Source organism: Saccoglossus kowalevskii, chromosome 21 (assembly GCF_978046115.1).
Source record: "Saccoglossus kowalevskii chromosome 21, keSacKowa6.1, whole genome shotgun sequence".
NCBI lineage: Eukaryota > Metazoa > Hemichordata > Enteropneusta > Harrimaniidae > Saccoglossus > Saccoglossus kowalevskii.
In genome coordinates, this window is record NC_140661.1 from 23,608,078 (window position 1) to 23,623,428 (window position 15,351).

Here is a 15,351-nt window from a genome sequence, read left to right on the forward strand (position 1 = left end):
GTACATCAATGCATTGCGACTGTTATTTTCGCGCAATATAAACAATGTGTGAAGATTAGTTTGTTTACATAGAATTTGAATATTGGCTGCACAACAACAGTGGCGTTTAAATACATGGCAAATAGCAGTAAAAGTGTAATTAACAGAAGTATTAATTAAGGCTGTTAATTATGTACATTTTCAACCAATTCTGGAGTACGTATTTTTTTGTTTTGTTTTGTGCTTGCAATCACATTATTAAATGTTGTCACATAACTCATAACATAACTGGTGAAAACAAGTGCTTTTAAATGGAATGTAATGTAACTTTAGTGTTACTGTGAACATACAGTGAAGGGCAGAAAGCTGTGCCTTAATTTGAACTTGATTGGTCCACTTCGAAATGTGCGAGATAATACTGGAAATATGGATGCACACACAGAAGTAAATGGGGACTAAATAATAAATGCATTATAAAATTAGCATGCTAAAACCCCAATTTGATTTGTGTTTTTTTTTGGCACATTTCAAAGAAAAGTATTCACTTTGGAAGTGTTGTTGAGACAATAAGGCAGAACAGTTTAAACTAATCCTTTCTTGTTTTATTTCCGACTTCTATTATTTAAACTGTCTTGGTAAAATTCTTTTTAAAAATGTACAGTCATACAGTCATAGACCAACAACGGACATCAAACTATACCACCCCAGACCACTCACTACACCTCTGTGCTCATTACCATATATGTATTCCAGCTAAACAAAGCACCAATCAGCATGCCTCTCTCTGTTTTAGAGGGAACCAATTAAACGAACTGTACCTTAAATGATTTGGATGATTACACAGATGACATTATTTTTGGCACCAATTTTAGCAGCAAGATACTGCACACCATTGACTAAGAGTTGTACTTCACATATGGTTATTATACTACAACTGTGACACTGTGAAACTTTCAGACATTTGTTTTCTTGTGGTTTAAAGAATAATATACAAATTAAAGTGGATTTTGTACGAAGGCTAAACTATTATTAATTTGTTATATAGGTTACCTTGCCCCCAACGACACCCAACGTCTCTTTAAATGGCTCACGAATTATAACTATTTTCGAACGTGTGTTGCACATTCGCTTACAAAATGCCCAAACGCGTCGGTATTTCGTAAGGGTGAATGAACTTTTGTAGACTTCATCTTGCATTCGTGCATTCGTCTAGCATCAACCACGATCTAGATTACAACTCGTTGTCAGTACGTGGTATCAAATCGTTAATCGAATATACTTACATTACACCTTTAAGTTGATTCCTTCTCGCGGGAGATGGTAACGCGAAAGTAATGTTAGAAGCGGAGACAATCGCCGACGAATTGTGGATGATTGCGTTTGCTAGAAGTCGTCTGTGATCGTCTGTATTCAGTATTCCGCTATCTCGCCGCCGAGAAAATGACCCCGCTGTCCTGAAAGGCACGATCGCTGAGAGAAAAAACGTTACTAAAGGAAAGATGCATAAAATAACTAAAATCCGTGTACGGGATAGACGTGGACACGCTCTAAGTCCTATCTTAGACATGATTGGGTGATTACAGATGACTACGTGAAATTAACATCATCGCCTAGTTTCATCTTTGTCTTCTTCGTCATCACATTTCACGTCAAAATATATTTTCACATTCTAACTTGATCTGTCATATTTACTGATTGTAGTCCCGATTTTATCTGAAATATCTAAAAATGTAATGAGCTGATCAGTCAGCTCACTGATTCTCCACGATTCACTGACCATCATGATCTTCGCACGTGTCCCAACTAAGAAAGTCTCAGGTCATGTGACCAGATCATGTTCTGATTTATAAATCCTTGCTATAATTGTTGTTTATACATTGTTAAAGCCAGAAACAAGTTAAAATGCAATTGGTTCATTATTTTAAACATTATTAATCCAATGATACTGTTGTTTATATTGTTTGAGCAAAGAAAGTACAACAGCCATACTGAAACAATATGCCCAGTTAGAGGGTCAGCTGTCATGCAGTGAGCGGTCGATTTTAAAAACAAGTGCTATGATCTTCTCCTGGAATTTTGGAAACGTTGAATGAAAGTTGGTCGTCCAATATGTCTAAAACAGGCAAGGTTATAAAATCGTACTTTATAATTCTCACGTTTTCGTGTTTAGCCATGTTTATTGTGATCTTTTCGAGAATCCAAAGTGTTCGACAGACTCCGGCAGCTGACGTTGAGATCGTGATCAGAGAACAGCAATATAAACAACATTCTGTCGACAAGCAGCAACAACGTAATATGGAAACACTGCAAAAAATTGACGATATATTCAGGTATGTAATGTATTCATATAGCAGGACATGCCCGGCGAGTGAGTTCAGTCAAGCAGTTTATTAATTTATCAAAAATAGAACTGACGTAACCTTTATTACGATTTATCCACCAAAGGGATATTGTAACGACTGAATACAAAAAAAACAAAAAACAAAAAAAAACGTAAAGACAGAATGATAATTATTATCAGTTGCTTTGAAAAGACTTTCCATTGGTCCCCACTGCTTACCCTAACTCTAACCCCACAATCACAGTCACTTGGGGGCTGAAAATCAATAAATACTAATTTAAAAAAAAAAAATCATCCGCTATACGTATATAAATAAACAACTTGTGAAACATGGCACCTAGTATAATCGACACCTTGTCGGTTCAAATTTCAATTTCTTATCTTAAAATGCGAAACAAAAAGTTTAGAGGGGATTGGGTGTTACATTAAAGGAAACATCAACCCAAACAACATAGTGACCCCTGAAAAAGAAGCTCTACAAATGTAGGAGAATGCAATTTACAGTTTTTTTATATCACTTTTCATTCTCTAGATATTCAACTTTTCATCAGTATTATGTAGTCAGCCATCTTGATTTTCACGCAAAGGAGTATGGGTAAAGTATGACATCATAGACTCTGTTGTCAGAAATTGAGAAAATGATTTCATCTATAACTTCAAAAGTTTAACTTAAAATTGGCTGAAAGTTTAGAGTTTGGTAGCATACATGTACTGGTGCCATCCATGTTTATAAAATAGTTGTCATGAAAACAGAACTGAGAATATTGATTTTTATGTTTTTCTACCAAATTCTCAAATTTCCTTATATTGTATACAATTTACCAATGTGAGTAGGTTATATAGGTGATATATCACATGTTGACCACAAAAAGGGGACACAAAAGTGTCATTTTATATTTCACGACTAAAATATAAATTTTTATTTTTTTAACATTTTTAGCAATATCTTCAGTTCATGTGCATTTGTAATATTCTAATTTCCACTACTATAATTATATACATGAGTAATATGCACAACAAAAATTTGAACTAATTCGCATCAGTATTTCTCATGTTATAGATGAAATAATTTTCTCAATTTTTGACAACAGATTCTATGATGTCATACTTTACCCATAATCCTTTGCTTGAGAATCAAGATGGCTGACTACATAATAATGATATAAAGTTGAATATCTAGAGAATGAAAAGTGATATAAAAAAATTGTAAATTGCATTCTCCTACATTTGTGGACCTTTTTCTTCAGGGGTCATTATGTTGCTTAGATTGATGTTTCCTTTAATAACCATTGTTCATAATCGCTAACTTTGTATTATTCAAAACTGCACAAATCCTGCGTTTTCTGATGATATCCGACGACCTGAACGAAAATGGCCAGCAGCCAGAATCAAGGGGGGATTCGCACAGAATTCTGGGTAAATCAAGTGCGCATACTTATTTTCAGCCAATCAGGCGTGCCGTAACAGCGAGTATTTCCTTGAGTTGAGGGAGCAATAGAGGGTAGGGGTTTGGGTTTAAAGTTAGGATTACAGGTGGGAGTACATTGAAAAGTCTTTTACATGGTAATCATGCAATTATGTGTAATCATGAAATAGACGAAAAAGTCACAGAAAGTTTACTCCAAAAACAGCAAAATGTGAAATTCTTGGTTTCTCCTTGCTCATGGCGTTAAGCGAAAATTTCTCATTTTAATAGTGACAGAAAAATTTCAAATTTGTATTATGTGTTATACATTGTAGAAGTTTATGTTGAATGGTCAATGAAAGGCGATTTTAAAGTGGCTTTATAGTCACTTGTCATTTTGGAGTTTGTGCACAGTTAAATAGAGAGTACCCATGATGCTCTGCTTCATTTTATATTTTACTATTTTCTCTATTATGAACGCTATGATACAAATATTTTTAATGTAGAATATCTGTGAACATATTCCCCCACTACTGCGTGTGTACAGAATGGTGTTGGTTGGTTCAGTAAGTTATTTTGGAGAATTGTGTGCAGCATGGAGCTCCATGTGTGTAGCTTTGTTCATGGTGTTATAATGCTGGACATTGTCTTTAAATCATTATAGTTGGAAAAAACAAATCAACAGTCTAAGATTTACTCTTTCCTGACAATAGAGGGCGCAATGTAATAGAAAAAAAAATTTCATCTACTGCTATCTAATTTCAGTTTAGACAAATTCTTTTTGATATCAATAGTTAATTTATACCATTGTTTACTTGTACTGCCAGGTGTAATGCTTACATAATACCATGAAATTAGAGTGTATTTAAAATATTTAATATGCATTTATGCCATGGTATTTTTGATCTTGAGCTATTTCTGTATGTATCCATATTGTGGAGTGGTTGGCATTTTAATACTACCGTACTAGTCCGACTTAGCACCCATGCTTTGCTAAGCGCCCATCCTCTCAAAAATTTCCCAAATTTAACTGGTTTTTGAGCATTATTTGACTTTTTCAAATACCGGTAATTGAATTTATATAATACAGCGTGGATATCGATTGCCGTGAATATGTTTTGAATGCATAGACCACAGTAACCGCTTCAACAAAAAGTTAACAAAAGTGAAAGGCGATAAATCCTTCATTCTATATTCAGTTTACCCGGTACCTTTCAAAAATTCTAACTGCCATTTTTTTTTTAAAAGTAGTGTTTTTTTTTTCGCCAAAATAAATTCCAACAGATCATACTTTTACACTGCATTATCAGAATACCTTCCGTATAACACAGCATTCTGATTGGGTAATACTGTGGAATACTTTATTTTCGCTGGAATTAATTTTCGCTGAAAAGGCTTTTTGGACGTTTTGTATGGAATTTATTTTCACTGATTTTTGATGAGTTTAATGTGAAATATAGGAAAAAAAGTATATTCGCTGGATTTTATTTTCACGGAATCATCCCTTCAGCGAAAATAGCGAAAATCAATTCCAAGCGAAAATAAAGTATCCTACAGTAACACGTAACAGACTTGACCTATCAAGTGGTTGTTGCAGATCAAATAGTGCAAGAAAACATCATGGCAAAAAATGCTTTGCAACATGAGCTTTGTGTATGACCGAACACATTCAACAATGAAGATAATGATGAATATTTTGACTTTGACTGTTTGTTAATAATTTTAACCTTAAAACTGAATTTAACCTTAAATTCAGATGATACATTATTAATATTGTATAAAAATGTGCATTTTTTTGTGACCATTTTTAATTCTTTATTAACTAATTTCTCAATTTTATTTTCCCCAAAAAGATGTGATATCCCCCTCATTGCCACATGTTGAACTAAAATTGTCATTTTCACACTTTTTCAAAGTTGGAGCTGAGTACCTTGAGTGCTAACTTGGATAAAGTACAGTAGTAAGGTACTCCAGCTTCTCCAAATAAGTCATTGAGTTCCTGTTGTGAGTCAAATACAACAAATGTTTGAATTTATCTATTTTTGACAGGCTTCCTCCTTTTCCTATTTCCAAGACTTACATGGGTCATGATGGTGTGGAAACGATGCAAAAAAATATGCCAGTGGGTCAAGCATTCACTCTATATACCTCGTCTACAGAAGTGCCGTGGTCTCACAATATGTCAAAAATGGTCGAGTTAAGGTAAATAAAAACATATTATACCTCATACTTCTATCAGCCTATCAGATTAGTGCATTTAGTGGTCAATATTTTCTCATAATAACTCCCATTTGTGGACAAAGTCCTATCAGCTTTTGCATTGATAGATTTTAGGAATGGCTATTCCATTGAGGGGTGTTGGTGTCGATCACTTTTAATTTGTGAGCGGGTCAAACAACTGTAACATGTCTGCTCAACAAGGTATTGTGCATTACTGGGCTGGATTATGTTCTAAATAAATACAGAAGATTATCATCAAACAGAACTATGTTGGTTGGCTGGTCGGTTGGTCGGTCGGTCTGTTCGTCTATCCGTCCTCACTATGTACGTGGCTAGCACTAAAACTTCTCATTTCAAGATTTTATGATGTTGTCTAAAATGACGTTTAGTGATTTCTAATTATTTCATCAAGGTAATTTCATGATCTTTGTGTATTGCGTATACATTGCTTTTTATTTGGATCTGAGTGGCTCCAGTGCTGTTATAGTTTGTGTGTTTGCGTGCGTGCATGCGTGTGTGTGTGTGTGTGTGTTTGCATGTTGCATGCAGACAAACATTATAAACATGATAGTAATTTTGAAAGGGATTATGGAATATAAATGCATACAAACTGTGATAAACTACTTCTGATTGGAGAAAAGTATGGATGGTGTTAAGAGAGGTCTTGCCGGACAATATTTTACAAAATCTTGTTTTATTTGGTTTAATGGTACAACTGTAGATTCCAGCAATGGTCAATATACAGATTTGTTGACCCCTCAGAAAGCATTTATACCATTGTCCAGTGAAATACATCACTTTTACTTTACAGTAAAAAGCTACTACAACGCTGTACCTGAAGTAGTATTTTCATGTCATTGTTAGCCCTAAAAACAATAGTGCAACAAATAGTAACACAAGAGGGCGCTGTTCCCTTAATGTGGTTTTGGTATATCATTATGCAAATAAGGCATGGAGAGACACATTACAGTATATCACATTCATTAAAAATAAGTTCATTTATAGAAATTCACTATAAATCCAATGATTAGGTGTAAAATTTTTATGCCAAAATCCACAAAGGTCTAAATTAATCCTATTTTCTAGATAAAAGAAAAGTGAAGTATCAAAAAGAATGAATTCGAAAACTTCAAAATAAACTCCAAAGTATCATCTCAGTGTGAGAAGGCAGTTGAACTCTCCACTTTGAACATGTTACAATCTACAAAGTCTGTCTTTGATCGTCAAACTGAGAATCCTGAATGCGATTTGTGGCTTGATGAAACCCTAAAGATGCTGAAAATGTAATCCCAACCAAATCTACAAGAATGCTCTGTGATGTTCGGCTAATGCCAAGAAACATTTGACATAAATACCCTAACTATTACATTATACATGACAACTTTAATGGCTCATGATTACTGAAAAATACTAATAACATTCTAAATGTTAATTTCAGGAGGCTTTTACGAAAGTATTTCTACGTTATCAAAAGAGTAAGCATGACGAAGAAAGACGTCAAACCGTGGCAATTAGTGAAATTTGACTTCTCAGATAAGAAATACGTGTTTCCAATCAGTCCTACACTATACGACTTACTACCAAAAGACTCCCCTTTGATTAATCGCAAGTACAAAACCTGCAGCATAGTTGGAAGTAGTGGCATTCTTCTAAACAGTAAGTGTGGTGCCGAGATTGACACCTCTGATTATGTCATTCGTTGCAACATGGCTCCAAGGTATGGTTTCACTACTGATGTCGGTGAGAAAACTAACTTCATGACCATGAACCCAGCCATATTAAATGATCGATATCACCTTTTAATATCTACTGATGATCGATATCGATTTCTTAAAGACCTTGTTGAGCTTGGTGAAGCTATTCTATGGTCCCCTGCTCTGACTCATACCGGTTCTGTCACACCTCTGCGAGTGTTGGTGGATTTCCTCACAGAGCATCAAGACAAGTTAAAATTGCAGTTTGCCGTCCTTGGGGAAGGTGCCATGCGATACATTAAAGGGTGAGTCAACATATTTGTAAATATTTCATTTTTAAGGACTACAAACAATTTCTAATAAATTTCTTACCCCAAATCGATCCAGGCATTCATTTTCAGCACACAAGAGATAATGTCAGACCAATGTCTGCCCATCTATATGTGTGTCTTTGTCAAGTTTTGTAAACGTTCCACTGATATCTCAAGAACCATTGGCTGAATTGAAATGAAACTTGGCACGCAGCTACTATACTGCAAACACGAGATCTAATTAAATGTTGGTACAAATATTTAATCAATTTTAGCATGTTCACGGTGTATCTTATCTCTTAGATGCATTGAAACTTAGTACATATGTAAATCAATGTTTAATAACAGTTTCTAATTAATATGTGCATATTAACTAGATAATTTGTATAATGATTTCAGTTTGTTTATTCAATTGCTTTTTATACTTGCTATGTAGATTTGTTCATTTTGTATAAAAAACGCTATTTTTGACTTATTCATGAAAACTACCAGCTCAATTGCTTTGATACTGGGTATGTAGGTACTACCGGTATTAGTTGAACTCTGTCAGATTTGTTCATTTCATGATATCTTCAATTCTCTATTTGTAATGAATATATTTGACACTTTTCTGAAAAATGAGATTTTTTGGAAACTACCAGCTTGACTGCTTTGAAACTTGTCATGCAGGCCCCTTTGGTTGATCACTATAAGATTTGTAACAACATTTCAACAGTTGTAATCACCATGACAACAACCATATAAACCACCTTGATTGTGATATAGTAACAATAACCATAACAAATAGCTAATTTTTATTGTGAGGTTACATATTTGTTTGTTTGTAACACATTTCTTCATATGGGTGCATAGTTTGTTTCAATATCTAATAGTATTTTGAAATTAATCTGTGCATAATAATTAGTTTACTAATTATGTTTTCAGCTTGTTTATTCTGTATCATAGCTTCAGTTTAATTTTCAAATGGCTTGAAACTTTGTACATGCATAGTGTATGTTTAGTTGAATGTTTAACCCTATTAGGAATATTAATTAGCCAATTTGCATACTAATTTCAAAATGCATTTTTTTAATTTCTTTATCAAAGGAATTTCTTCTTTGTTCAGAAAGAATTTTCTTTGAATTTTTCCTGAAAATTGGATTCAACAAAACAGCATGAATTATATTGATTACATTTCTCAGAATATTGCTAAAAAATTATTTTAAATTGTTTTTCATTTAGATTTTGGAAGATTTCTCATAACTTCACAGAACCTCGCATTACAACTGGTCTTTTCATGTACACCATAGCTGTTCCAATCTGTGATGAAATCAGACTGTATGGCTTCTATCCATTCTTGAATGACACTCACAATAATATCGTCCCTTGGCATTACTACAATCCAGCCGCTGATCCTTCCTGGTTGAAGACTGTACACAAGATGCCAGAAGAATACAGCATACTGCAGAAACTCCACAAACAAGGAGCTCTGAAACTTATCAATAGAAAGTGTAAGGGATAGCTGAGCCTCAGTTTAAGGTCAACTTCAACCTTATGAATGCCATTATTTATACCACAGTGACTGAATTGCGCATTTTTTACAAACATTCTACCGACAGATCACATATTTAGATCATGGTAAAATAGATAAATCTGATTGGATAAATAAAACAAAATGGCGGAATGTTGAATTGACAATGAGGGCGCACTTCATTAAACACATTAGCTGAACAGAATCTGCAAAGGTATTCGATGGATTGCACAGTGGTAGACACTTTAATTGCAGAAAGAATACATATAAACATCTGCTATATAAATTTTCAAAGAAATAAAATCGACTTGTCTAACTTGAATATTGTTTGAGAAAAGAGAACTCAAGTACAAGAGGTTGGCCAAGTTATCTTGTTTGTTTTTTTGTGTAGCAAATACCCAAAATATAGCCGTGTTCACAAAATGGAGGAGTGATCGCAAAAAAACAAATGACTTGTGTTCTGTGGGAAGTTCAAGTTGCTACAAATATTCTTCAGAGGTTAGAAACTTGACAGGCAATGAACCCATCACTAGTTCTGTGGGTGGTCTTATCTTTTTGATGCGACAATATAGTCATCAAAAGTCATCCAGCAATTGTTAAGCCATTTGCATATTGTACAAATAGTGTTTTCTGTTTAGCTGGTTCTGGTCATTCCAGAAATAGATGTCACGTGTAGAAAATCGTACTGGTTAGAGCGCATAGAAATCATAAAATTTCTTTATTTTTCTCCTTGCGATCATTCCAATATTTTGCATTTTTGCTATTTTGGTGAATTTATTAAAATCTCTTTAAGGGCGGTGGTTGTCACACCGCATCCTGTTCCATATGGGACTCGTAGCACCGTATACAATGCGTGCAAAATACATTGTTTATTTACATGAAATTCAAACACGCGCTGCACAACGACCACCGCCCTTTAACTTTTGAAGAAAAAAAAACAAGGCTTGTTTACAAATGTCACTACAGTGACGTATGGAACAATGTATTACTTGTATATTTGTTCAAGGAATGAATTATGTTTTTGTGAATCGATATTCTGTTATTACAAAATTGTACATAATGTTAATGATTTTATTTTTTTATAGTAAATATATTTACTAAAAAATGTGACTTGATCAATAATTTCCATGCAAACATTGCTGTCAGTGTTTTTAAATTTGTAAAAATTATTGTTTCTATTGTTACATTCAATTTGTATATTGATAATAACCATGGCAATCGATATGATTCACCCTTGATCTAAAATAACTGGAAGAAATTTTTTTCAAAATGTAATTTTGCAAGCTCTCACTGCACGTTTCCGCTGTCAGCTTACACTAGACTTCATTCTGTGTCATTACTATAGCCACTTGATTGGTTAAAGTGGGGGAGTTGTCACCTGCGCATGCGTCAGATGGCCATAGCGTGTCATTGTTTATAAAACACACGTCTACCCATGAGCTTTTGCGTTTTCAGCGTGTGTTATTATCGTCGCTTGGGACTCAATTCCTGTGCGGTTTAAATTATTAATGAACTGAGTGTCAACTTTCTTTGAATACAACAAAATCACACAGGCCTTTAGATTACAGATAGATTTTTCTTTGAGCTTGGATAAACTCATGCAGACAGCATGATTAAAAAAGAAATGAGCAAGTGAGCCTGTAATATTTCAAATAATCACCATTTTATATGCAGTTGTTTTGTAACCAGCATATCCGCTCAGATTGGCTGCTGTTATCAGTACAAATTTGTTGAGGGCAGAAAGCCAGGAGTCTAGTGTAGCAAACAGAAGAGAAGTGCTGTGTTAATGGGTAGCCAAAATATATCACACAATTATCATTTTGTTAACTTATTACTATTCATGGGCCAGTATTTCCAACTTATAGTATGTGCAATAATCATTTTTATAATATCTACAATTCTAAGGTAGTTTCTGTTGAAAATGGTTAATACCGTATTCTCCTGACATGTAATTTTGTTTTGTCAATTGAGTTTTAGTTTGTTTGGAAATACATACTATGTTATAAACAGTTCTTGACTGGTGGATATGTGAACATTCAGGTCACGGTAAGTAAATGTTTAAAATTACTTCCCATCTGTACACCCACAACGAATAAACAGTGGTCTTGTAACATTTTTTTCATATTCTGCTTTAATACAAATTTTGAAAATGCCACTTTATTTAATTGCATTCTCATCAGATGGCTGATACAAAGATGGCCATAATTTAAAATGAATTTTTGTGGTGTTGCTTACTTGGAATGGAAACTGATTCAATTTAAAATGATCTTTAATGCTGATAAAATGTTATCTGCCCTAGTGTCTGGTATGTAATTTTGAGATGTGAATATTAAAGCGACAATAGCCCCGATTATCAATTTTTTTTCTCAGATTTGTATTTTTAATAAATCATTTCCTGTGTCAAGTGATAAAAGATTGTTGAAGGGTTTCACCTGTCACCAGAGGGCGCCATTTATTAGAATAGTTTTGTCAAGCGAACGTCACGATACAAGATGACAACTTACCTGGAGCCCTGGGCATAATGTCACAATAGTGTGGAGTCAAATTCAGTTTTAGTCACTCTACTCATTCAATTGTGACTAACACAATATTTAGCCATCTTTACAGTTACATTTGAACAAAAAATGTAAAAAAAATCATGGCTATTATCGCTTTAAACAAATATATTTGTGTAAATACATGTATTGTAAAATAGCCTGTGAAAACAAGCCAATGATAAACATTGATGTGGTGTCAATAAACAACATGGCTAATAAGATTAATTTTCACAAACAAGTAGCTTGATAAAATTCACCATTAAAAAAGTAACAAACAGTCTTGTTTATTTTCAACATTTTTATTCATTTCTTGAAATATTGCACATCATTTTTGTACAAAAAGTTGACAATAACACAATTTACACAACCTATTGTGACATAGATGTTATTTTTAACTTGCATCACTAACTTACTGGATATATTTTTACTGTTCAAAAAAATAGTTCATGAATAAACTTTCAATACATGCATGAAACCCTGTTATGTTCTCACATTATTCCTATACCTTGAAGCGTGTGTTTGAATTTTGTGTAAAAAAACAATGTATCGAATACAACGCGGTGCAATGAACGTCAGTAATTATTTGATGTCATCCTGAACACTTACAAGACAAATTGCAATCCTAGTTTGTGTTCACACATTTGGTAAATGGTTTAAGATTGGAGGAAACTACACTACCGGTAGTTTGAATACAAATTACCCGATATGCACAAGTAGAATGCAAAGATTTAGATATTGACTGATGGGGCCCCGAGTAGAGATCAAATACCCAAATGATGCACGACACAAGTGCATTATCCAACTTACAATACATGTATGTCAATAGGTGATTTTCCGCTCAACTGTAAGATCTCGCGAGTTGTGTGAAAGACGCGAGCCGAACATCTGGTGCAAAAATCAAACAATTTTATTTTGAACTCTAATTACGTAGCTCACATCGAAAGGCCGACCTTTGATAGGGGAATATTGCGTTTAGATACCCTTACTTCATCAAGATTGACCATCATGAAATATGTATAGCACATTATTGAGCATGGAAATATCCTCGTTTGTCGAATCCCCACGTGATGTTTGTCGCCACTACGACCTTCATTTTTTTCCTGTTTTTACATTTTATTTCACGCATAACAGAGTCTCGCAGTGAACTGAAAATGGTCTATTACATAATTATCAAAGTTATTGCAGGTGGACGTTAACTACATAAGGGACGACGTCAAAAGATCGATGTCGGATAAAAAACTTAATTCCTTTAGTTTTTTTCAACCCACCCCCACTGAAACTTATAATTGATAAATATTGGTCATGGCGTCAGACTATATTCACCATTAAATACAAATGGATAATCGGACAGTAGTATGGCATAGCAGTTGGTTGTCGGGTGAGTGTAAAAAGACTTTACAAATGCACCTCATTTGACACTCGGACCAAACCATTTTCTCGTCTTGGATGTGTGTTTTTTTCATTTCATGTTATTTCTGCCCATGATTGGATAGAAAAAAATGAACTACAAATACTCCAAGATTTTTTTGATTTCATTAAAAAATAAAATCGTTTTTGTAGGATGGAAACTTTTTGAGGTCAAAACCCCCCACCCCCAAACTAAAGCAAATAAGTTTTTTATCCGACATCGATCTTTTGACGTCGTCCCTAATCCACTTATGACCGTACTTTGACCGTATTCAAATTTACAAGCAATTATCGGAAATAATTATATAGTTTATCACTACATTTTACTTGCTGAGTCACTAGTAGGTGCACAATTTTTATTTTATATAAAATGGAGAGAACAAACCATTTACTGGTTGATAAATAAATAAATAATGATACTGTTTTGACAAGATGACCACATTCACAAGCAAATTGTTTTGATTTTTTTGATAAAATTCATGAAGCAAAAACTTTTTTTTTCCATAAAAAAAAAAATAATTTGTATGTTACATTCAACAAATACCAAAGTTGTTCTCAAGAGGTATATTGGTAAAATGAACTGGGAAAGCAAACTCAAATCATGTATTGGAATACTGCCATCAATGGTTGACGTGAAAAAAATGTCACCACGTTCATCAAAATCTAACCTGTACAACACAATTTAAGTCATTCCAGAATATTATTGTCTTCTCATTCAAAGTACACAAAACCATTTTCATTATTCCATTTTGTGAGTCAAGAAACATCACACAATTTTGTAGTTGGCGAACATTTCACTGGGGTTCTTAAGACAGATCATTACAGCCACATTTACAATAGTCTTTAATAATCGTAAGAATAAATTGATTTATTCTCATTTTCATAAATATAATATAACCTGTCGAAAAGATCTAAAACCTCACCAATGGACGTAACACACATGTACCCACAATGCAAAGAGGAAGTGACATCAATGATCTGAACCTCAGGCAGAGTACCTATATTCGCTACCATTGGCTAGCAGCAGTATAACTGTTTTACCACTGATCCACACAAGACGTACAAGTTTGAGTACATGAGGCTGATTTCCAGCTTCAAACTGTGCAGTGTTGTAAACTTTCACACATTTTGTGCCTGAGCCAATACCTATCGCACCGAATAGAGTATTGCCAGTCTGCAAGGAAGAAAATATTTATTTATGTATATTTAACTAATTAAGCAGAATTACGTCACACTTCTAAGTCTATATTGTGAATTCTTATACTGTAGAATACTTTATTTTTGCTGGAATTAATTTTTGCTGAAAAGACTTTTGGGGTGTTTTGTATGAAATTTATTTTCACTGATTTTTGACAAGTTGAATGTAAAATAGGTATATTCACTGGATTTTATTTTCACTGAATCATTCCTTCAGCGAAAATTAATTCAAAGAGAAAAATAAAGTATTTTACAGTATTGACAGCTTGACATACACAACTCAATAGCAGCATTGAAAACTGTGGCATTTTTACTAAACTTCAGAGTATACCTTATAGTAGAAGTCTACTCATGATTTTTGAGAAAGTTGATCATAAATAGTACGACAATGATCTTTGGTTTATTATGTAAAATCCTAATATTTCTCAAAAGTTGCTATTTAACTCAGTGTTAACCTTTTCACTGTCGTTTTCCTTTTTTCATCACAAATTCACAGAATAGTCCTGCATTGTATTTATAATCTGCACTTTCCTTCACAAGATTGAGACAAAAATACTACAAAGTATGCACTCAAATTATAGGCTGAACAAATTATATATTGTGAATGAATTGAACTGAATTATTTAAAAAATCTGGGTTTTAAAAAGTATCATACAACACTTTTTCTTTAACCCTTTCACCACCAGACTTTCTGGCCCCAATTTTTCTTATATATTTGTAGTATTTTCGTAATAACCTTATTATTATACA

The 15,351-nt window shown here is 33.7% G+C and overlaps 2 protein-coding genes across 3 annotated transcripts in view; one reads left to right on the forward strand and one right to left on the reverse strand.

The window, feature by feature from the left end:
* Positions 1–2,088: 2,088 nt before the first annotated feature.
* Positions 2,089–9,909, forward strand: LOC100367545 (alpha-N-acetylneuraminate alpha-2,8-sialyltransferase ST8SIA3-like). Its single transcript, XM_085495367.1, has 4 exons — positions 2,089–2,309; positions 5,775–5,927; positions 7,384–7,944; positions 9,172–9,909. The coding sequence occupies exons 1-4, from the start codon at positions 2,089–2,091 to the stop codon at positions 9,449–9,451; spliced, it is 1,215 nt and encodes a 404-aa protein (XP_085351493.1). The 3' UTR covers positions 9,452–9,909.
* A 2,368-nt stretch (positions 9,910–12,277) lies between these two features.
* The window catches only part of LOC100367391 (WD repeat-containing protein 7-like), a 54,597-nt gene continuing 51,523 nt past the window's right edge, over positions 12,278–15,351 (reverse strand). For both annotated transcript variants that reach the window (XM_085495243.1, XM_085495242.1), the window contains one exon: positions 12,278–14,578. In XM_085495243.1, coding sequence (XP_085351369.1) covers positions 14,390–14,578 — 189 coding nt within the window. In that variant the 3' untranslated portion in view covers positions 12,278–14,389. The remainder of the gene's footprint in view (positions 14,579–15,351) is intronic.

Excerpts from the sequence above, each read along its gene's own strand:
- LOC100367545 (XM_085495367.1), top strand. The coding sequence starts at position 2,089 with ATGTCTAAAACAGGCAAGGTTATAAAATCGTACTTTATAATTCTCACG. Across the intron at positions 2,310-5,774 it reads AAAATTGACGATATATTCAG|GCTTCCTCCTTTTCCTATTT; the intron begins GTATGTAATGTA and ends TATTTTTGACAG. Across the intron at positions 7,945-9,171 it reads GCCATGCGATACATTAAAGG|ATTTTGGAAGATTTCTCATA; the intron begins GTGAGTCAACAT and ends TTTTTCATTTAG.